Here is a 23,530-nt window from a genome sequence, read left to right on the forward strand (position 1 = left end):
ACGAAACTCCTCTTTTCTGGTTTATTCCTATTCCATGATTCGGGAAAGTCTTAAAGGAAAAAACTGCCAGATTTGCCTTAAGGGGGGGAGGACATTCTACACCATAAAACATACTAAAATAGTTGAAAATAGGCGAGGGATACCAAAGGTAAGCAGAGAAGAAAAACGTATCTTTAATAAAATCTTTGAAAACTTCTTGACAAAGAAGTGTAAATGTTTATTTTTTAAACCTGGCTGACTGCAAAGATTAAGAATTGTCCTAGGGACACAGATGTAAGTCAGCCTGGGCCCCCCACCCTGGAGTTCCCTCTGGTTGGGGAGAAAGAAGAGAGCTTTAGCCTGTGGGCTCTGGACCACCCAGGCCACCTGGGCTCAGGCACTGGGTCTGCCATATAAACCACCCGGCTTTAGGGGTGTCACCTGATGTCCCCAGGCTCCGATCTCCTCATCTGTCCAATGGGTGACTACTAGCTACTTCACACTTTAAAACACTTGCCTTTTAAAAAGAGTCCTCTGTAGAAATGTCAGAGGTGAAGCCTAAAGCATGGGCAGCACCCACAAAAGCAGCTCCGGCTGGAAGCCGGGACACCCACCCACCACTCTGCGCCCCCAGACGTGGTGCCTCCGAGAGCCCTACCGGAGCCCCGCGGAGGCCCTGCAGGAAGGGGGCTGGCTGCTCACTTTTGGGGGTGTTTTCCAGGCCTCTGCCGGCCCTCTGTCACCAGCATTCCCCTCAGACACTGCCACAGCCTCCCCTGTGCTTGTGAGCTGGGAGAGCGCCAGGAGCCCTCCCGCGCCCCGCTGCGTGCTCTGCTCCAGCCGTGGGGGACACACTCCTCTTCTCTGCCCTGGTCCCTGGGGCTGGGGGCCAAATACAAGCAAAACCTTTTCCTCCTTCCTGAATGCTCTTTCTGGAGGTCTGGCCTCCCCTTCCCCAGGATGTTAGAGGCAAGAGGCAAACAGGGAAGCTGCTGCCTGGCTGGTGCCGGGGGTCTCGCCCCGACCCCTGGGGCGGACAGGGCTGGCGAACAAGTGCAGGAATGGGTGAGAAGATCTCCCTGGGGAGTAACTGTCAGCAGGAAGCTCCCACAGCGACCTGACCCCCATCTTCGAGGGGCTAGATCAGGTCCTGGGGGCGGGGCAGGGTGAGCGAGCCGGCTCTGCCCTCCCATCAGGCTTGGCGAGTGGGGAAGCTGGAGCACAGTACAAGGCCTCAGGAAAAGCCCACCTGAACTGTCTAGAAAAAAAACAAAAACAAAAACAAAAAACCACCAAATTCTTCTCATTTAACTATCACGTGTGGACTAACCAAGCCCAAGTCTAACCAGGAAGGAATCTGAGAAGTTAGAGCTACGCAGGAAAAGCCGGTTACAACTTCGGCCGACGCCCCTCCCTGACACGCAAAAGGGAAAGGGTAGGAATGCACAGGAGTTCAAGTTGAGAGAGGCTGGTGAGGTCAGCCCTCCCCTCGCTGGGCACCAGAGCCGCCCTGAACCCTGCCCTAGGCTTCCACTACCCAGCACAGCACCTGCGAGGGCGGGGCTCAGTAAACAGTTGTTAGAATAAACACACACATTAATAGGAAGAATAAGATGACATTTTCTTAGCACTAGGTGGTTGGCAAGGGCCAATCTCAGCCCATGGGACTCAGGAAGGCAGCGCCCATCTCTGTGTCTGGGGCGGGGCCGACTGAGCCCGGACAGTGCCTTATGCTGCTACACTGTGGTACGCACGTGTGCCTTTCCACAATATAACCAACTAAAAGGTAAAGCATTCCAGGAACTCTACACAAAGGGTCTCAGCAATCCTCACAACCTTGAGTGAGGTAAATATGATCTCCTTCTACAAGCCAGGGAAACTGAGGGTTCGCAGAGGTAGGGAAGCTTGCCCAAATCACGCTGTGAAGGAGCTAAAAGTGGGCTGGGAACCCAGGCACCCTGACCCCTGGCCCCAGGCTCTTGCCTTTATATCCCGTTATTTCTTGAACTTACAAGACTAAAGCCAGTCCCCTCTCACGACCGGCCTGTGGCTCCCAGCTGGAGTCCTGCCTGAGGCTGTGCTTGCTTTGGGGTGCAGCCTGGTGTGAGAGGCATGTGAAAACGTGACCCATGGCCAGGCAACGGGGAGGTCTGTGACATGCACACATCTGTGTCCCCAGGCCCGTGGAGAGACTGTTTGCAGGCCTTGGAGGATGGCCACGACACCAGCTCCATCTACCTGGTAAAGCCAGAGAACACCAACCGCCTCATGCAGGTGTGGTGTGACCAGAGACACGACCCTGGGGGCTGGACCGTCATCCAGAGACGCCTGGACGGCTCTGTCAACTTCTTCAGGAACTGGGAGACGTACAAGGTGAGAGCCCCGGGCCCTGTCTGGGCTGCCCCCAAACCCACTGGGCCACCCCAAGAGTCCTGACCGACCAGGGAGGTGCAGGGAAGGTGCACGTGGAGGGAAGGTGCAGGCTGACCTGTCAAGGCGTTGGTGGCCCCGTGCTATTAACACTTGAAGTGAAGAAGACACTGACGAGGTCAGTTTTGCAAACCCACCAGGGATGGTGAGGACCAGCAGCCCCTGCCCCGCCTGCCGCCAGTGACTGCTACATGACATGAGTTAGGTACAGACCGCAAAAGGCCATGGACACGGTGGGAATTTAGAATTGCTGGCGTGGGGGGGTGGCGGGGTGGGGGGGCTTATCCGAGCCTGGGTATGGGGAGCATCCTATTCCCAGCTGGGGCTTCCAGGGGGGAAGACCTGGTCTCGAAGCCCAGAAGGGACATGTCCCAAGGGCCTGCCACAGGCAAACACGGGAATACTAGGCCCTAATTCCCAGGAAGCTGACCGCTCATCCGGGTGGTAGGACAGGCCACTGGGCTCAGGCATACATCTGCCAGGTGACAGGGGTGGTACTAAGGATGGCAAAAGTAGCTTAGCTCACCAAATGCCACCGCCACCTGCCAGGCGCCACGCCGAGTGCTTCCATCCATTACCTGCTTTAATGTCCCACCAGGCCCAGGTGGAAGCCACGGGTGTGGACCCGGTTTACAGATGAAAAGGTGAAATAACTTGCCCGGGGCTGCACAGAGCAGTGAGCCTAGGCCTCTGACACCAAAGCTTACGAGCGACCCAGGCCACGACACCTGTGCGTGGCTTTGCGTGGCTCCTGCCTGTCCTTGTTGCTCCCAACCCACCTCCCGCCCAGCCTGTGTCTTTGCTTTCTTTCTCTCCTCTGCCTTCGGAAGTCTCGCTCCTTCACCCCTTCCTCCTGCCCATATTCTTTTCCCCAGGGGCAGGAGCACACAGTCGTTAAGACTGGGTGCCTCGTTCAAATCCTGACTCACCCTCAGGCTCTCTCACCCTGGGCCTCGGTTCCCCGTTACTAGCAAGGATAATAACAGCACCTAGCTCTTAGAGCTGTACCTAGCACAAGGATTAATAACATAACCTAGTTCAAGCCCCGCATCGGGCTCTGTGCTGACAGCTAGCCCAGAGCCTGGAGCCTGCTTCAGATTCTGTATCTCCCTCTCTCTCTGACCCTCCCCTGCTTGCACTGTCTCTGTCTCTCAAAAATAAATAAAAAACATTTAAAAAAAATAATGTAGCCTACATAAAGTCCTGAGAACAGTGCCAATACACTGTAAGGCTCACTAAATATTGATTATTATCATTAATGAGCCGATCTATTTTTAAGACATTGAGAGGCCACTATCTAGCTAATGACTCCTTAAACTCAATTTAAAAACCATACTAAAACCACTGATTTCAGACCTAGAAGGGAGCCCGGGCAGATGGAGCATGTGTCTGTCACAGCTCAGACCTGTCTAGTGCCTTAGAGTTTACACGGACCCTCCCACACAGCTCCGTCCCAGAGAGGGACAGTGAAGCTCAGAGAAGGTAAGGCTTTGTCCAAGGAACTCTGTTGCATGCCTACTGTGTGTTAGGCTCTCGGTTTAGCACAGTAGGTGTGTTCCTTCAGCGACCCTGTAGGAAAGGCAACACAGTGTCCCCCGTGTTCACATGACACCGAGCACACAGTAGGCACTCCTTCCGTAGTCCTGAATGGTGCGTGACTGAGGCTCACACAGGAAAAGAGACACATCAAGTCACCGCCAAGTGCGGAAGTGGGGACTTGAACCCAGACCTGCCATATGCTCTGGGCATTTCTGATCTCCTCTGTCCGGGGCTGAGCATCCAAGAGTGGGGCCCTGCTGGCCGAGGACACTGCGTGTTCCTCACTAGCTCTCCTCCGTCTTCCCCAGCAAGGGTTTGGGAACATCGATGGCGAGTACTGGCTGGGCCTGGAGAACATCTACTGGCTGACGAACCAAGGCAACTACAAACTGCTGGTGACCATGGAGGACTGGTCTGGCCGCAAAGTCTTCGCAGAATATGCCAGCTTCCGCCTAGAGCCCGAGAGCGAGTATTACAAGCTGAGGCTGGGCCGCTACAACGGCAATGCTGGAGACTCCTTCACGTGGCATAACGGCAAGCAGTTCACCACCCTGGACAGAGACCATGATGTCTATACAGGTAGGACCCACACGCTCAAACCCAGGCGCAGGCCAGGGCAAAGGGCTCAGTTAACGCCAGAGCTTCTGAGGCAGGGCCCGGGAACAGGAAGGTCCCAGGGCCCAGCAGCCCGACCCTGTTCCTACTCCCTGAAAACCCATTCCTCTGCCCACTGCCCACAGGCCCCCTTCACAAAGTTGGGTTAGAGTGGCATTTACAAAGAGGGAGAGGTAAAGAGGGATACGAATTACAGATTTGTGGGCCACTCGGCCAAGCCCTCACGTCACACGTCTCCATGGACTCTGGGCCACACGCCTGGTAACAACACCGGCCCCGCCTCCTGCCAGTCACGTGTCCTTGGGCATGCTGCTAACTAATCTCTCTGGGTCTCGTTTCCACAGCTGGAAATGAGGACAATGCCTGCCTTGCAGGGTGGTGAGAAGGCTAGAGAGAATGAACCTCGAGTGCTTGGTCTCAGACTTGGCAGCGAGGGCTCAGTCCAAGCAGGCAGTCTTTGTGGCTCCTATCACTGGCATGTACTGTTAACACAGTGCAGCAAGGGAGCTGCTGGGGGAAACCAGGTAGGAGGCATGAAGTGATTTGTCCAGGGCCACGTGCCTCAAAGCCAGGTCTTTACTAGGAAGACTTCATTAAATTTTTTAAAAAATGAGGGAAAAAGCAGTATATTGTAAGAGGCACACAAACGATTAAGCCTCTCCAGGCCCCACACCCAGTTTCCTGAGCTGCGGGCCTCTGGGCCCCAGCTGCTTGGCAAAGCCAGCAAGGCGCTGCCCCTGTCTGAGGTGTCAACCCTACCTCTGTCTGTCCTCATCGGGCAGACCTGGCCCCTCCCTGCACCCTGGTCTGCAGGCCACTTCCCTCCTCTTTAAGGTCCCAGAAACCACCTGCATTTCCCAGGCAAGCTCTGTCCCTCCATGCTGAGGAGGGAGCTCCTCACTCCAGGGCCCCCCGGCAGCCACACTCCAGCAGGCTGGTCTCACAACGCTGGGGGGCATGCAGTCACCTCCACCTGCTGACTGGCATGGAAGGGGCCTATGATGAGACACTATGCCTTCTTAGGCCAGGGTTACGGAGACTTCCAGAAGAGCAGGGCAGGAAGAGTACCCTTGGGGCCGGTCAGATTCTGGGCACACTGGGACTGTGACGGCCTCCCTCGAGGGCCATCGTGGATGCAGGGAGAAGACTGTTCTATGGCCCCAATCATCAGGCCTGTCCAACAGCACCCTCAGCGGGTGGCAAGGCAGTGAGCTCCCTGTCCCCGGAGGCATGCATGACAAGCGGAGGAGGGGCCTCAGCTCACATGGGAGGCTGGCTATGGCATGCCAAGGGCTCTCTCTGCTCTCCAAACCCAAGCACTGCCCTTTGGTCCCTAGCCTCGAGTGACAGCCTAAACGAGCCCAAGGGAAACGCCGGGCTGGGCTGCAGGCGCTGTGGGGGCCTGAGCGGACTCTCCCCTGGGCTTCTGGCCTCAGCCAGCCTGCAGCCTCCTTGCCTCACCCCAAGGCCTCAGCAGGAGCAGGGCCAGCGGCCCCACTGGGCCCCAACCCACAAACCTGACTGAGGCGGCCCCTCCTCTGAGGTGGGGGTCCCCCTCTCAGGCCTGCTCGGGAACCTGCGGACCCCTCTGTTAACTAAGAGCAGCCCAGGCAGCTCGTGGCTCCTCTTCCTCTTCCTCCCGGAGAAGGCCAGTGCCCCTGCACGGCCGCCCGCACCTTGCCCGCACGTTCACTGTTGTTCCGAACTGCTTGTCCTTGGCAGCAAAGTCCAGCGTGAGATGACAGTGCCAGAAGTTTTATGAAAATCTCTCTCTTTTGTGAAATCATAAAAAAAATACTTGGCTGGAATACAGGCTGGGAGGAAGAGAGGAGCATTTCATCTTAAACACTTCCTTTGTCATTCTATAAAAATCTTGATCCAACAGTTGCAACTCAAAAAATTCCTCCCAACACTTTGGCGGCTCCCCCGCCCACCCCAGGTCGTTTTTGCTTCCCATTCGAACCTCCCCGGGCGCGGCCTCTGCACAAGCCCTGGGCGCCCTGGGCTGTCCAGTCCCCACACAGTCCTGTGCGGGAGTGCACCATGCTCACCTCCATTTCACAACGACAATTCGGTGGCTTGGTAAGTTTGCCGGTCACAAGGTCGAGCCTCAGAGGTTGGAGCAAATCCGAAGCCTGGCCCACCTCTCAAGCATTCTTGCTCCAAATGCCCCCTCCTCCTCCTTCCCGGAGGGCCCTGCTAAAGTCCCTGGATAAAACCGCCTCCTCCCTGTGACCGCCTCCCCCCCCCCCGCTTGTCTCCTGCAGGAAACTGTGCCCACTACCAGAAGGGAGGCTGGTGGTACAACGCCTGCGCCCACTCCAACCTCAACGGGGTCTGGTACCGCGGGGGCCATTACCGGAGCCGCTACCAGGACGGAGTCTACTGGGCTGAGTTCCGAGGAGGCTCCTACTCACTCAAGAAAGTGGTGATGATGATCCGGCCCAACCCCAACACCTTCCACTAAGCCAACTCCCCTCCTGACCGCTCACGGCCATCGCCAGGAGCCTGCCCTGGCCGTGCTGGCCCCGGCACCAGGGACAACTCAACTCCCCGCCAGTTCACCTTGGGGCCGGGAGGACGGGGCCGCCGGATTCTGTTTTCCCAAGTCACCGCAGCAGATGATGGAATGGAATCAATCCAGTATTCTCTGTCCCTACTGCTTTTCTTCGCATCAGACAGCCCCTCATGTTTCCACACAAGGACAAGACTACAAACAAGTCCTTCTTTAAATATATTAAATCCCTACAGTAAAAACCCAACTGCAAAATACCTTCATAACATACACATGCGTGAGCCGAGCTTATGCACAGATGTGTATGCCACGTATACATGCATTTAGATATCTACCACGTGTACTATATCTAGACACATACATAGGTTTGGGTATAGACCTAAATACACAGACATTCAAGTCTCAGATGCTGAAGTTGTTACCGACAGCGTGGCTCTTCAGAAAAAAGCACTGCACTCGCGTCGTGTTACTTGAGTCTAAGAGCAGACTCCAGACTGTGTAGCTCTAACTCAAAGAAGAATCCCTGGTGCCCATGGGCCTGGATTCTTCCAGGAGTGTCTACACGCTGCTCACTCACATAGGGGTTCCCTTCTTCCTCACTGAAGAACCCCTTTGGGCACCTGATCAAATTTCAAAATCCCCTTCCCTCTCCACTTCTATACTTTCCCCCATTCTCAGGACTTTTTCTCCATCCAGCCATCCATCCATTCATCCACTCGTTCATCCAACACCATTCAGGAAGTACCTTCTGTACCCGTCGCTGGCCACTCACTATATGGTTCCAGGAACCTTCTCCACTCTTCTCTACTCTTCATACCTGCTCCTGTCCTTTTCTGTCGTATCATCCTTTCTTTCCAGGCAAACCTCTGAGGAGGAGACAGTTTGGGCTCCAGGTTTCTGGTCAGGAAAGGGAAGGCCAGGCCCCAAAGCTAACTCCCGGCCACATAGACCATGTACTCGCAGTTTTGTAAGTTCCGTTCACACTTTAGCCTACGTGTCATTTTAACCGTCACAGAAATAATAACCTACCTTGCCCAGGAGATACTCAACTGAAGAGTAGTCATCCCCCGATCATTGGGGCCCCCCGAATGGCTACAGACCAAAGGTCCCGTGCTCTCAGGCTGACTAGAGTCCGCATCTCATCCCCGAACTACACTTCTCTGGAGTACAGGTGCCACAACAATGACAACTGGCCACCTCTCGTGAGCTCCTGAATAACCAGGAGCCACCGGACCCCTTGGCTGGTGCATCGCAGCGTCGTGGCTTTCTGAGTCCCGTTGGCCACGAAGTGTCAGACTCAGTACTACCGGGGCTCTTGCCAAGCAGGGAGGCAAGAGATGAGTCAGGAAGGTGAGACCGTCCCCGGTGGGCGTGTGAATGGGGGTGTGCGAGATGCTGGACCGTTTGGTACTGTCCACGTCTGGGTGTGTGCCTATTACCTCAGCATTCCCACAAAGTGTACCATGTAGCATGTTTTGTGTATATAAAAGGGAGGGTTTTTTTTTAATATATTCCCAGATTATCCTTGTAATGACACAAATCTGCAATAAAAGCCATCAGTGCTATTTGGACATATCTACACCATGTTATTGGTTTAGAATGCCTTCCTGGGGGGGCCCCTTCTATCAGAGTCTCTTTGAGTAAGACCAGGAACAGATTCTGCACCAGGGACACACACCAAAATCGTTTAAATCACACTCTCCCTATCTTTGGTTTTCACTTACACCATCAGAAGGCCCAAGACAGGCCACGAAGGCTCTCTGGGGCTTCACCTCCTCACAGCCATGTCCCGGATGCCTTCACTGAATGTCCCAGAAGCACCTCTGACAGTGTAATCAACCCCTGAAACACCTTCCCCCAGATCTGGGCCCATTTCACCAAAAGGCACCGTTTACCAATTACTTGGGTCAACAAAGACTTCTCCCCCCACGTCACCAATGCCAATCCGTCCTTCCAAGCAAGCACTTTTCCCTGTCTTCATGTCTCCTCTCCCTTCAACTACTACGACAGGCTTCCCACCGGACCAGGAGCCCACTGCCTCCATCTCCCTCGTTCCAATCTGATGTCCACACTAGCTGCCAGAAAAAACAGAACTGTGGGCTGGGAAGTCATCTCTAGGCATGGCAGGAAACCCCAAAGCCAAGAAGGAGAAGACTAAGGGATAGAACTAAAGAAAACCCCAAATTTTCCTCCCTCTGAAAAATAACAGATGACCAAGATTGAAGGCAAATATCAAATGAGAAAAATATAGGATCAATAGTCATGCTATATCAAGAACTCTCTCAAATCAAGAAGAAAAATACAAAAACTAGGATAGAAAACTTCGTGAGGCACACAAACACATTAGAACACAAGCGGCCAATAAGGAAGAAAAGCTGCCAACCTCAGTGATAACCAGAGGGACACTAAATAGAGCACAAATCATCACAAGGTGCCTATCAGAGTGGTAACAACGAAAAAAACCTCCATGCTGATAAGGGAATGGAGAAATACATACTTTATGCACTATGGACGGAAGAATAAATTGATTCAACATGTTTCAAGGGCAGCTTAGCAATGTCCATCGTATGCATACGTATGCATGGATATACGTATGCATCAAAAACTTTTAAATGCTTATACCTTCGGACCCAGGAATTCCTCTTCTCAATGACCAAGCAGCACTGCCTCACGAGAGCTGTTTCTAGCAGAGATGTCATTGGGCAGAAATAGATGTTTACTACAGCCTACTTATGTGCTTGGAACCAGACTTCTGTTTTCTTACGTAATGCTCGCAGCAGCCATGTGAAGAAGGGATTGTTCTCACTTCACAGGAGAGGAGGAAATGAGGCGCACAGTCAGACTGCGCACATCTGCCCTGCAGATGCCCCTGCAGCAGTTAATGCGGAAGGTGCTGGATGTCAGCCACCAAGGAAGAGTTCTCACTCCCTTCTCCCAAACGTCTAGTCAGCTGCTGAGGTCATAGTTGCTGCACCCTATTTGGTGTATCTGGTGAGAATATCTCAACCGTGGCTCAGGCCTCCCCACACACCTGGAGTGGTGTGGCCAGGATGGAAGGATTGATGGTAAAGAAAAACAGGGTCCACCCAGACTTAGTGGTCACTCCTCTTGGGTCCAAACCCCAAAGCAAAAAGTTCCAGAAAGCCATGCTGGACAATGTGGAGCAACCCTTTTCCTAGACTAGCTAGGAACTTGGCCAAACAAAGGAGGCCAAAACACCAGCTGTTTCTCCCAACCCCGACCCCAACCCCAAACCTGAGTCAAACTACACCCGGGCTATATGGAAGGAGAAGAAGGAATAAACCCATCAGACATGTGGAACTCGCTCTCCTTGGTGTAAGATGGGGGGTTAGCCAACAGCACCGAAGAACAGAATGGGGGTGGGGGGTCAGAAGAGCTGTACTCAAGTGCACGGTACCTTGGTGCCTGGTGTGTGGCTCCCCTGGCCAGCAAACACAGCCAGGCCCCCGAGGCCTGCCCAACTCAGACCAGCACCTGCCCGTCCTCCCCCATCCCAGCCAGTGGCCTTTTAAGGCCTGCAGCCGTAGGAGCCCTACCGTCACTAAGGTCCGTGGTGAGTGTACGTGCAGACCCAGACCGTCTCCTACCCCAGCCAAGCCTCCACATTCCAGTTTGGGCCGATACCTTGGTCGCTGGGGGGCATCGACCTGCTGGGCTTGTGTGGCAGGAAGACAGTGATATTCTCCAAGCAGGTGACACTGAGCAGGATCCCCTCCCTGAAATCTTACAAAATCTCACCAATCTGAGCAAGACTGAAAGGAAACCCTTTGGACTACCAAAAACAACAGCATTGGGAGTCTAGGATGCTCATAATCTACGATGGTCTTCGGGAGCTGACAGGGTCCTCTGTGATCTCCCGAAACCACCTCATCTGTTACGTGCAGGCTTGCAAAGACTCTGGGTTATAGTAAGACAGAGCCAGGCAACTGGATTAAACACAAAGGGGACGTTTCGAGTATAACAAAATGTTAAAAAGGCACTCTTTCTGCCTTGGTTTTATGAGACTCCAGAGGCTAAGGGCAAAATAATAGCTTCCAAGTGTCCCACATCCTAGAGCAAGGTATAGAACCATCACTTTAAGGGGTGACTCCAAAAGGACCCTACAAAGTTGTGGATTGCCCATCTGCAGCCTGTATGAGAAATGCAGAAAACACATCCTGCGGCGGGGGGAATGAGCCTTCCTTTGAATATGCTCCCTGGCCACCGGCACCACGAGAGGGGTGGTGGGAGGGGCTCTGAGGGACCATTCCGAAGGTCTGGCATGGGTGAGCGTGAGCACTACCACCAGACTCGGGTCTCAGGTGTCCAGGCCTGCGGCAAAGAGAAATGAGACCACACTGGAGCAAATGGTAAGCCCGTCAGGGGGTGCAGGGGAGGCAAGGATATAGTTTCCTAGGAACCAGAGGGCAGCCAGGGGGGTGGGCTAGACGATGGTGCAGGAGGCCCAGGAGCCAAGGAAGGAACCCTAAGAGTTTAGGTGGAAAAGACCTACCACAGGTCGTGGCAGCTGAATCAGAGGTGCCCAGGCAGGAAATTCTGCAGCAGCACCAGCAGCGGTGGTGGCAGCAACGGGGGCTAAAGAGCACGGGTGCTTGGGTACCTGGCACGCCCCCGGGGCACAGGCTCTGAATCATGACTGAACCGGCCACGTAAGATGGGCCCTGACCCCTCACTTTTCCCCTCTCCCCTGTTCCAACCCCAAGGCTCACACAGCTCAGTGAGCAAGCGGGATGCAGGAGGGCTGTGGGGCCAGTCACGGTGCTGAGCGTGGGCCCTCCCCCACCCTGGGCCTCTGAGTCTGGTCCAGGCATTCAGAGTCCAGGCCTCCGATCACTGTGCCGCACTGTGTGCGGTGACCGGATGCTTAGGACACTCGGCTTCTTCGTGTCGAACGGCAGAAAGACGAAGGGACGAAGGGGCTTGCTAAGTCTCCAGCGTCGACTGGAAAAAGAACTAGTCCACAGAGTAGGTTGGAAAGGGCACTGGGGAAAAAATTAAGTTGGTTTCTTCTTACACCTGACTGAGTCCAGCTCATTTAATAAGCTGGTTACATAAGGACACGAGGTATCTCCCGGAGTCCATGAGCAGGGATGCAGCTGGGCCTCTCGAGGGCCAGGAACCAGAAACAGCCTGGAAAGCCTTCAAGAGGCAAGGCAGCAGCTTTCCCAGGCTCGCCCCCTCCTTTTCCTTTCCCCTTGCTCGCAGGTCTCTCTGTTTCTCATTGTGCGGCCATCTGCTTTTCCCGGCACGGAATTCCTGAGCTCACATGTCCTCCCGGTCTCGGTGCCAGCAAAGACTTACAAGCACCCTCCCTTCCAGTGCAGATGCCAGGCCCGCTAGGGCCGGGTGTCCACCTCCATCCTATCAGCTCTGGCTGCAATGAACACTGCAGCTGGAGTTCAGTGCTGTGGGGGCAGCTGGGGAGGGCTCCCAGGTCCCCAGAGAAGGCGGGGTCTCAGCCTGGATCTACATCCAAAAAGGTGTCCACACTGTACCTTGGCTGCTGCTAATTCCCCTCCTCTCCAGAAGCTGTATTTTGCCAGCTAGGTGGATCCTGTCCTGATAGCCATTAGATGGTGCCTGCTCCTCCGTCCCTCCCCCTGTCCACTCCGGCTCTAACCCACAAAGCATACCCAACCCTTCCAGGCCCTGCTGGGTCATGAAACATGACACCTGGCTGTGCCCAGATGGGGCTCTTCCTGCGCCTCCTGGCTGGATTTGCTGAGTTCCTCAATCATCTCTGTGGATACAGGGGGCGGGGAGGTCCCCTCTGCTGAAGACTTCATGCAGGGTTTTGCTCTGGGTTACACTCACGCCATCTGTCATCTCCGGGGTGCTTTCTGTGTACCAGGCACCAAGTGTGTCTCTTTAAATTTCATAACAGGGGGTGCCCAGGTGGCTCAGTCGGTTAAGCATTCAACTCTTGATTTCCGCTCAGGGAATGATGTCATGTTTTCGTGGGTTCAAGCCCTGCATTGGGATTCCCTCTCTCCCTCTCCCCACCCTCCCATCTCAAAATAAATAAATAAACTTTAAAAAGTAAATAAATAAATTTCGTAACAGACCTGTGAGGTGGATCTTCTAATTGTCCTCCCTTCGATCTGACAGAAGTCAAGGCTCTGAGAGATGTGAGGGACGTGCCCAACAGCACGCAGCCTGAGCCTCTCCGGATTTGCGCTCCCACTTCTGCAGCATCAGATCACTGTCCACGAGGGCAAAATGAAACAACTAAAGCCCCTCTCTCACTCCGTCATCACCCCTACACATCTGAGAATCCTGGCGGCCTCCTGCCCACGGTAGCAGTTATGTGAGCTCGCCAGCCAGCCTGTCTGTGCAGAAGTAACTGGACAGACAGCAGGTCCCAGATGACAGGAAGCCAGTCCAGGGCCCTCTGCCCAATTTATCTCAGAGCAGTGGGCACAGCTTCTTGGGGCTTCTGGCGCTCTGCCAGGGCTAAAGGCCGGGCCTGCCCTTCTTGCTTCCACTTGTCCTCCAACCAACGGACTCAGCGCCAACCTCTGGCAGTCCTGGTGCACAGTTCTACCCGGTCCAAGCCCCGGCCACACCCTCTGGTAGCGGGGCCCCGTTGCAGTGGCGCATCTCCCATCCCCAGGTCTTCAGGCCTGGGGCCTCCTTACTTCGTCTCTCTCAGATCCGGAGCCAAGCCAGACCCAGGCCCGTCTGGGATTCTGCCATTGTGGATGCAAGGCCTTGGTACCAACCATCGCACCAAGACATTTGGGTACCCCCGTCTCTCCTGATGTGGGGCAGCCTGGGTCAATTCGGCCCACGCATGAGAACCCAGACACAATAATCCCTCCATCTGTGCGGCCTTCCCGAAGCACGTCCACATGTGACACCTCCCAGGGGGGCGGGCCATCCGGCTATCCCATGCCTGCTCACCCCTGGTCATGGTAAACCTGGCTCTGTGGGCCGGCCAAGGGGTGCTCCCTTTCCGTTTCAGCATGGGCACCCTTCTGAAGCTGAGGGGCCTCTCCTAAGAGAAACGGAGAGCTCCTTGGGCAGGGTGGACAGGTCACATTTGCCCTGACCCTTAGAGAGAGGACAGTGGCCCAGAGCCTGGAAGAGGAGCTAATGTAAAGGGCAGGGGCTCAGAACTCCCTCTGGAGCCATGTGATGACAGAGGCCAATGCCCCAGTCATCTCAAAAAGGGAAAGAATACGAAGCAGCGCAAAGCCTCCTTGGAGCCCAGAATGCTGACCAAGCCCCAGGCAAGTGTACGGCCATGGACTTGCGTCAGCCTCCGCTCTGTGGACACCCAACGGCAGTCAGTCTTTCCTCACTGATCAGGACAATGCGGGGCTGTGCTGGGGACACAGGAGAAGGATTAGGGACAGACTTAGATGTTCAGGATGCAGAGACAGGAGCAGAGAGCAGCTGAGCCGTTCGTTGGGTGGGAGGCCTGAAGGCCTGGCCGCCTCGCCCCGGGCCCAGGAGAGAGCTCAGGGAGCATGCGTTTGAAGTAAGAAGGCAGCTTCTCTGCCAAGAGCACAAAGGATTGGTAGGTAGAGAAATGTGAATTAAACCAAGATGCCAGTGCCACTTGCGTGGCTCAGTGGGTTGAATGTCCGACTTCAACTCAGGTCATGACCTCACAATCTCTGTGCTCACAGCTGGGAGCCTGAAGTCAGCTTCGGATTCTGTGTCTGCCTCTCTCTCTGCCCTTCCCCTGCTCACACACTCTCTCTCTCAAAAATAAATAAATAAATTTTAAAAACTAAAACAACAAAAACCAAGAGGCCATCTTTTACCCGCCATTTTCTCAAAAATAAGGGGTGGGTAGGACCTCGTGGCAGCGAGAGTGGGGCCGACGGCGTAACCGCCACCTTTCCAGGGCGTTCCCACAGTAGCTACTGGAGATAAAATCGCACATAGTTTGTCCAGCAATCCCTCTCCTGGCACTCAGGTTCCAGAAATACGCTGCAAGGGAGGAAAGCCACACTGCACCTTCCGTCGAAGGGAGAGGACGGAAGCTCACCAGCAAGCACATAGCGGCCAGGCGCTGCTCAGCGAACCTCCGAGAGCCTGCCCCGACGCCAAACTAATTGCGTAAAATGTCCCCGTTCTGGTTAAAAGCATGCTACTCTTGGCATCCGCTGCCCTCCCCCACCCTACGTGCACATACACTAGTGTGTGGAGGGGAAAGCGTCTGGACGGATGTACACCAACTGTTCACTGTGGCTGCTTCTGGAAAGTAGGCGAGCAAGAAGGGGATTTTCGCTTCTTACTTCACAGACTTCTTTTTAGTGTTCATTTTAGGAGTTTTACAACAAACAGTGTGTTACCTTTGTAATCTGAAAGGTTTTTAAGAGAATGAGTGGGCCCTGAACTCGCCCTGGAGCCCAGCTTTCTGGGGGGCACACAGAATGGAGATCTTCCGGTTTCCTGAAGGCAGGCATCCGTGGACCTCTGACGGCCCGGACGCGTGACCCTCTACAGCCCAACATACACTTGATTAGGGAACCACAGCCCTTCTGAGGGTAACTTCTGAGGTCCTTTTCAGGCACCCTCTTCCTTACAGAGCTGTAAGAATTCATTACTTCTTAAAGTGGCAGCCACCCCCTCTTGTCCTCTAGGATTTCCTCCCTGGAAAATTAGCTTCTGAGAGAGACCTAGCGCCTCCTGCTGCCCTGGAGCTCGATCTTACCATCTATTGTTGGCTCAGCTTCACAGCCAAGGCAATAAAGTAATAAACGTGGGGTCGTGATCAAGTTTGGGCGATGTGCTGGTTCTCTGCTGCTGCATGACAGAGTACCCCAAAACACAGCAGCTTACTTACGTATTACTTTGCAGTTTCTGTGGGTCAGGAACTTGAGTGTATCTCCAGTGGATGCCTCTGGCTCAAGGAGTCTCAAGCGCTGCAATCAAGCCATGGGCGGAGGTGGTGGTCTCATCTGAAAGCTCCACCGAGGTGGCCTCTGCTTCTAAACTCCCTCACGTGGTGGCTGGCGGGCCTCAATCCCTTGCCACAGGGGCCTGTCCAGATGACTGCCAAGTACAGCTGGATCCCTCAGAATCCAAGAGCCAGGAAGACAGAACAAGCCTCCCACATAGGAGGCTTAGTTCCTGAATAATCTGATCTCAGAATGGATGTGCCACTACTTTCATCATGTTCTATTTGTCAGGAGCCAGCCAGTGTGTTCTGCCTGTGCTCAAGGGGAAGGGACTGCACAAGGACAGGAACACGGGGGGCAGGGAGCACTGGGGCCATCTTACAAGCTACCAACCACTCAGGAGCTTTCAGATTCTCCATGCCAATGGTCTTAACTCTCCGCCTCCAAACCAGTGCAAGGAGGACACCCACGCTGCCAGGTGAGTCCTGAGGAGGGACTGGAAGCCCGTCCTCCACTCCCAACCTTTGTCCTCCTCAGGGCTAGCTGGCCCAGGGGGCCCTCGGTCCCCCACCTCAAGCCCCCGCTACACAAAGGAGGGTCCCCAGAGACATTCTTTCTCAGTCCACTGTCCAAGTTTCCCCAGAGGATAAAGACCTTTTACAGGGAAATACGGCATTTTCTGAGGCTCACGGTTGGGCACTGGGTCAGAGGTGGCGGTGGGCGCCGGTCTCACCGCTACAGAGTGGCACCCCTAAGTGGTGAGACCTGCCACATGAGTCCTGTTTGGCTTCTGCAGCTGTGAAATAAGTTAAAAATAGTGCCTCCCTCAGAGGAAGGAGCGTCACATCAGGAGGATGAAGTGAGATCATGCTCATAAAGGAAAGTGCTCAGTGCCTTGCCAGTGGCCATGACGATGACCATGAGCTTCGGATCAGAAATCCAGAGGCCAAAGGTCAAAGCAGAACAGCCGTCCTGATGAGCACGTGGGTTTCTGTTGTGAAAACGCACCTTCTCTTGCACAAAACGGGCTCTGCTCTTACCTCCTTCTGGGGATCAGACAAAACTTCTTGACACAGAGAAATGCTAACTGTGAGTCTTCCCTGTGCCCCGGAAGGGACAAAGGTGACAGGGGGCTTAGCTCTGGGCAGCAGAGTGTTTTCCTCCCACACTGCTTCTCTCCACGGAGCCAGAGGCATCAGACAGAGGGTGCACGAGTCGGGCTGGGTGTGACTCCCGCCAGAGCATGTGACCTTGAGTCGCACTCGGTCTCTGCCCGGCATATGATGCCGGCTAAGTCATAAGTCAAACTGTGACTTTCCTCACTCACAAAATGGGGGTTTTAATAACATTCACTGGCTTTTTAAAAAATGGAACCCCACTGTGAAGTCCCAGAGAAATGTGAAGTTTAAGGTAACAAATTTGCAGACTGCCAAAAGTAAAGGCAAAAATCTCTTCTAGAAGTGAGAGATTTAAGACAATGTGCAGCTGACCCCTCTACAAAATAATGGAAAAGTTCCCTTCGCTTGGGATGGAGTTACCTTTGTGATTATTCTGTTGACTAAGCAGCATGTTGGAGATGGGTCAGAGGGCGGCTTCTCCCTGCTCGCTGGGCCCCAGAGGGGGTGGATGCCTCGATCTGAGGAAGGGGAAACTTGATCAAAGGCTTTCCACGGCTAGGACAGGGAGGGCAACAGGTCAGTGGGGCTGCATGCGGCCGTCCAGGAGGAGAAAGGGCATGCCCCAGGCACGCCGGGAGCAGGCACCGCAGAATGCCAGGTCAAGCTTTTCTTTGTGGTGCTGGCCTCCCCAGTCCGTCCTAAACTGTGCTTCCCTAGGGGAGGAAAGAGGAGCCTGGCTGCACACCGGTCCAGCTGCGGGGACGGGGTAGGAAAGGCAGAGATGCTGGAGGGAGGGGTCAGGGCTTTGGCCCAGGCGGCCAGCTGGGGTACCGTGCAGCACACCAGGATGGATCTGTGGAACAAGTGAGTATTCCTTGGGGATCCTTGGAAACACGTGGGGTGGGGAGCTGAAAACCAAAAAGTCTGGATTTCCTGCATATGGAGTGGAAATTTTTCAGTTGGGCATTCAAGTAAAGGATTACCCTTAGTGCTGGCGAACCTGGGGACAGCCGGATAACAACGTGGTTGCCCTGAACTGGGAGCTGGCGGACTTGGTCCTGGGGCGGTGGTGGCCACTCTGATCCATGTTCTAGGACGAAGAAGAGCTGGTGGCATCAGTCGGCCCGATCCCGCCTGCCTTCTGTGGGTGGTTTGAGAGAGCGCGGTGCTGGCCCTTTCATCTGTGCTGTGAGGGGCCCTCAGCTCAAATGTGCATCCTGATTCTCAAGGTCAAAGCACAGGGAGATGCCGCGGGTCTCCATCAGGTGTGAGGGGCTGCTCACTGACAACTGTCTTATGTCTTTCCAAGGCTCTGCTCTAAAAGGAACTGTTTTTGGGGCGCCTGGGTAGCTCAGTCGGTTAAGCCTCTGACTTCGGCTCAGGTCAGATCTCACGTCTGTGGGTTCGAGCCCCGCATCAGGCTCTGTGCTGACAGCTAGCTCAGAGCCTGGAGCTTGCTTCCGGTTCTGTGTTTCCTTCTCTCTCTGCCCCTCCCCCTCTCATGCTCTATCTCTCTTTGTACCAAAATAAATAAAACATTAAAAAAAAAAAGTTTAAAAGGAACTGTTTTTAAAAGGCTTTCTCTGCCCCACTAGCAATTTCTGAAATACAGTGATGCACCATGGGCTTCTGCATGGTCCCCTACCTGGTCTCCCCTCCTCGAAGCTACTCACATGCTGTAGGCAAGGCAAAGTGCATTCAGTGCCAATCCAATCTGGCCAGAGCGCTGCGTAAAGCCCTCAGTGACTCCCTACTGCCCTCAGGGGGCTCGGGGCCTAAGCGCTCCCACTCACCGTGTCCGGGCCCCGGGCCAACTCACCCCTCCCTTCCACTCCAGCTGCTTCTCACACACCCTCCACCTCGTTCTCTACTCGCCCGTCAGTTTTTCCAACAAACATGATTTCCCCACTCCCGGGCTCTTGCACGAGCTGTGGTCGGTGGCTGGCACACTCGCCTCTCACCCCTTCGCTTAGCTTATTTGTTCTTCAGGGCTTCCCGCCCAGAAAGCCCTCCCTGGTCCCCACACTGCGCTGGGGCTCCTCCATCTGCTCCTTCGCCTTTCCCTTCATGGTGCTCAGCTCACCTTCAGGTTCTTGGTCACTGCTTCCGGTCAGGTGTGGGCTGTGGGCCGCACCAGAGCAGAAAGGGCATCTGCCTCACCCACACCACCCATCACTCAAGGGCGGGCACTGCGAACACACCATGTAGCAGAGGGCTGGCAGAGGGCTGGCACAGGCCGCCCACAGGCTCAGAGTGTGAGCCCTCACTCCCCGTGCTGTCCCAGGGGCTTTGGGTCTCACAGTTTAGGTCTGTTCAACTTGCCTTTATTTTAAACCTCAGAGTCCATATTTGAAAATAAAGCCTTGCTTTATTGATGGGAGGGTTTGCTTGTTTGAAGGAATTCCGTAGGTTCTAGAAATTCCCTTCATATATCAGAGCCCTGCATAAATTTACCAAGAATGTCTAAATGTTCTCTCAAAATTCAGAACTGTCAGTGTGCCTGAGTTTTGATTCTTGAGAGATCACACTTTTCCAGACTGCCTATGGTTACTTTTGGAATCAGCTCTAAACCTTTGAAAATCCATCGCACTCTTAATTTCATGTAGCTATTTCCTGGAAGGGAATTATAGGTAGCGAAAACCAAACACCCTCTAAGTCAACGGAGCTGTTTAGAAATCGTCGGTGTAGCTGTTCTCCGGTCCGACCTGGGTATTAACAAGGAGTTGCTCAGACAAATTTAAGCTGCAAATAACTGACCTGTTTCTCAGCACTCTTTTTATGCTTTGAAGTAACTGGGAAGAAACTTCTGGAGCTGGTCTTATTTTTAAAATAGAGCAAGTTTTTCCCTCAGTGTTTTTTAAATTATGCTTCACGAGATACAGTGGACCAAAGTGCAGCCAAGTGGTCCTAAAATTTGCACGCAAAGGAGCTGGAATACACACGCACACACACGCACACACGCACAAGGTCAGTGACAACTGCTACGCGCGGGTACCTTTGCAGGGAGTGAGAGACGCACACGCGAACGGTCCCCGACAGTCCCAGGAACCCCGGGGCCACAGAACCTTCCACACAGGTTGTTACAAAAACAAACCCCACACGTGCCAAGAGAGGCAAAAACCTGCCATAGCAGCATCCGTGGGGCGACAAGGCAGCAGAAGTGTCAGGGACTGACCTGAAGTCCCTCCCAGAGAATACCCCCCCCCAACCCCCCCCCCCCCCCCCCCCCCCGTCCCAAGGGAAAGACCTACAGTGAGGGCTTGGCCAAGGGAAGAAGAAACGGTTTCAGACGTTTTTTCCTATATCGTACTTTCCAGGAATTACATAACTCTTCCTCCTTCAGTCAGCAAGTCCAGCCCTGGGACAGGTTGGGTTTCCAGAAGGGACCAGCCCTGAAACCACGAGCTGGCTGTGGGCAGGGTCTGTCCACAGTGACAACATGGTCAGTTAGGGCCCAGAAGCCCTCAAGGTGAGGAGCCCACTGAGCCTCCGAAGGGGATCTTGCTTCCTTCTCTGTAACAGAACCACGGTCCTGAGAACAGAAAGCACGTTGGTGTCACCTTTCAGGTCTCTCCCTCTGGCTCATATGTGTCAAGAGTCATCTGACAGCACAAGAAATGCGGCCTGACAGGCTGTGGGGACGGGGGAGCCGCCCACAGGCTGGAAGGACAGAGCGCAGTGGAGGCTGGGCTCTCGGGGGCAGAGGCAGGAGGGCTGTGTGGCACCAGGGCCCGGGCAGGGCCTTTCCGTCACCTAACTCCAGAAGAGGCAGCTGACAGGAGGCCATCAGGACCCGGAGGGCCATGGCTCTGGAAACTGAGGGCCGACACAGGCCACGTGTCCACTGCAAAGATGGACCTGTCCTGCGGCCTGACAAGAGTCACTGGGTGACGCACGAGGGACCTCTGGCCAGTGGCCTGAGGAGGTGACTCACACACTCGGTCTGATTACAAAGGACAGGGGATCAGCAGGGGAGACGGTACTGGTGTAGCCTCAGAAGCCCAAGACAGCGCTGCTTTGAGGTCCAAGAACAGAGAGTGCCGCAAGAAGGATTCAAGATAATTCATTCCACTTCGTACGGCATGTGACAGAGGCCGCTCAAAAGTCATAAATAGCAGAGGACACACATGTGGCAACAGCAAGGGAAGAGGAGGAAAACAATGACCTGGACGTGGGGGTGGGGAGTCAGGAGAGGGCAGTGTCAGAGCCTGGGGCTCACGGCCAGACCGCGGGGGCCAAGTCCTGGCTCTGCCACTCTCTAGTTATGTGACCCTAGGCGACCTCTCGGTGCCTGCGTATTCACCGGGCCACTGTGAGTACTCAATGAGATCAGGCATTAACAAAATGCCCAGCACAGTGCCAGGCACACAGACAGATAAGTGTGACCGCTCTCTGGAATAGGGAAGACGCCACTGCCAACAATCCGCGGGCACCTCTGCTAGCTGAACCAGTGGGTCTGCGCTAGGCAAGCCTCACCCTCACACTACCAACGTCACCCCTCCGCTGATGAGCCTCGGGCAAAGCGGGAAAGGGTTTGTAGGCTGCGCGTATGGACACGCCCTCCCTCTGAGGATGTGAGACAGTGACTGGCGAGTCAAGTGGAAAGACACTGTGGTTTACAGTAAGCCATTAGAGGAGAGCACGGAAAGGATCAGAGCGCACAGAATGACGTCCAATTCAATAATACGACACGAAGACTAAACAAATTTGAACACGCACTCCCCTACTAGGCAAGGCGAGGCCTCTCATCCTGGGTCCAGCTACGTGCGGTTCCCAAGGAACACACTTAAAACAAAGCAATCTAAAATATTCAAACCCAAGGTGCAGTCAAAGATTTACAAAATGAATGCAAATGAAAAATAGAGCAGATTTCACAGAATTAATACCAGACAAAGAAGTAAAAGCAAGTAACAAGTGGAATCAAGATCATTTTGTAGGGGACCCTTCACCATGAATTCACAACTGTCATATGCTTCTATATACTGCGTAATGTATGGCAGGAGCTGTTAGAAATGCAAGGGAGTCCAACAAATATTTCTGTCCTCGACAGGTCAAGTTCTCACAAATTAATAATTTAAATATCATGTAATTGTAGGATAATTTGAGAGATTACGCCTTCTTTTCCAGCAGCCATGAAAGATTTACAAAAACTATCTTACATTAAACCACAAGACAAATATCAAACATTTTTTTTAAAAACCTAGAAAGCGTATCTGCCACAGATGCTAAACCGACTTAAATAATTAGAGAGAAGACTTGTGGGTGCCCGTGGGGCCCAGTCCGTTAAGCATCCGACTTCGGCTCCGGTCATGGTTCGGAAGTTCAAGCCCTGCACTATGCTCTCTGCTGTCAGCACAGAGCCCGCTTCGGATCCTCTGTCTCCCTCTCTCTCTGCTACCCCTCAACTTGTGCGCATGTGTGCATTGTCTCTCTCAAAAATAGGCATTTAAGAAATAGTATACTGAAGAGAAGACCAAAGCTGTTCATAGCAGTACGATGCATGATAGCCAAAAACGGAAACGATTCAAATGCCCATCACATAAAAAAAGACAGTGTGGCATAATCCATGCGGTGAAATATATTACCTGACAATGTGAAGGAATGAAACATAGATTATGCTCCAACATGATGAACTCTGAAAACATGATACTAATGGGGAAAAAGCCAGTCGTAAAAGACCACCTACTGTACAATTAAATTTCTATGAAATCTCCAGAATAAGCAAATCTGCGGACACAGAAAGTAGATTGGTGGTTGCCAATGGCCGGGGCTGAGGCCGGAGGAGAGCTGGCTGGAAGGAAGAGGCCGTGACCACTGAGGGCGTGGGCTTTCTCTCCAGGGTGATGAAAACGTTCCCAAAAACCGTGCTGATGGCTACACCGCTCTGTGCCTAGGCTAAAAACCACTGACCTGCACATTTTAAATGGGTGGGACATAAATTATATCTCAATAAAGTCATCTGAAAACAAAAACAGAAATTTCAAGCCCTTAAAAATTAAAAAAAACACTACCTTAACTAATACTTGGATAAAAGAAAAACTAAAACTATAATCACAGAATACTTAAAGACTATTACTGAGAACCCTATAACAAAGCAGGTAGCAGCAATGAGAGCAAATATTTTCTATTTTAACTGTTTTCCTGATCTGTTTCCTTAACTGTCTTCCAAATTAAAGTGGTGGGACTATTTATACAAATGAGCTATTAATTCAACCAAAGTAGTTAACAGAAATAGCAAAACAACATAAGGAAAACAGGAGAAATGAACTATCAGAGACAAAAGCAGAAATTCCACATTTCATCAAATTTAGGACGTCATTATAACTGTTAGCCAATAAACGATATCCAGTGCTTCATTTGCCATCTACTGAAAGATGCATCCCAACTTCAGAGTTGTTAAAATGTGAAGAGAAAGAGCACATCCTAGACTGACAGCAGATAGTAAACTAGAAAGCAGA

General features: G+C 53.3%; 2 protein-coding genes across 9 annotated transcripts in view; one reads left to right on the forward strand and one right to left on the reverse strand.

Moving 5' to 3' along the window:
* ANGPTL2 (angiopoietin like 2) overlaps positions 1–8,657 on the forward strand; it is a 33,187-nt gene extending 24,530 nt beyond the window's left edge. For both annotated transcript variants that reach the window (XM_029920467.1, XM_029920468.1), the window contains 3 exons: positions 2,159–2,352; positions 4,257–4,527; positions 6,831–8,657. In XM_029920467.1, the coding sequence (XP_029776327.1) occupies positions 2,159–2,352; positions 4,257–4,527; positions 6,831–7,030 (665 nt within the window). In that variant the 3' untranslated portion in view covers positions 7,031–8,657. The remainder of the gene's footprint in view (positions 1–2,158; positions 2,353–4,256; positions 4,528–6,830) is intronic.
* Positions 1–23,530, reverse strand: part of RALGPS1 (Ral GEF with PH domain and SH3 binding motif 1) — a 242,937-nt gene that overhangs the window by 117,426 nt on the left and 101,981 nt on the right. The window lies entirely within an intron of this gene.

The sequence above is a fragment of the Suricata suricatta genome, chromosome 13 (genome assembly GCF_006229205.1).
Source record: "Suricata suricatta isolate VVHF042 chromosome 13, meerkat_22Aug2017_6uvM2_HiC, whole genome shotgun sequence".
Taxonomy (NCBI): domain Eukaryota; kingdom Metazoa; phylum Chordata; class Mammalia; order Carnivora; family Herpestidae; genus Suricata; species Suricata suricatta.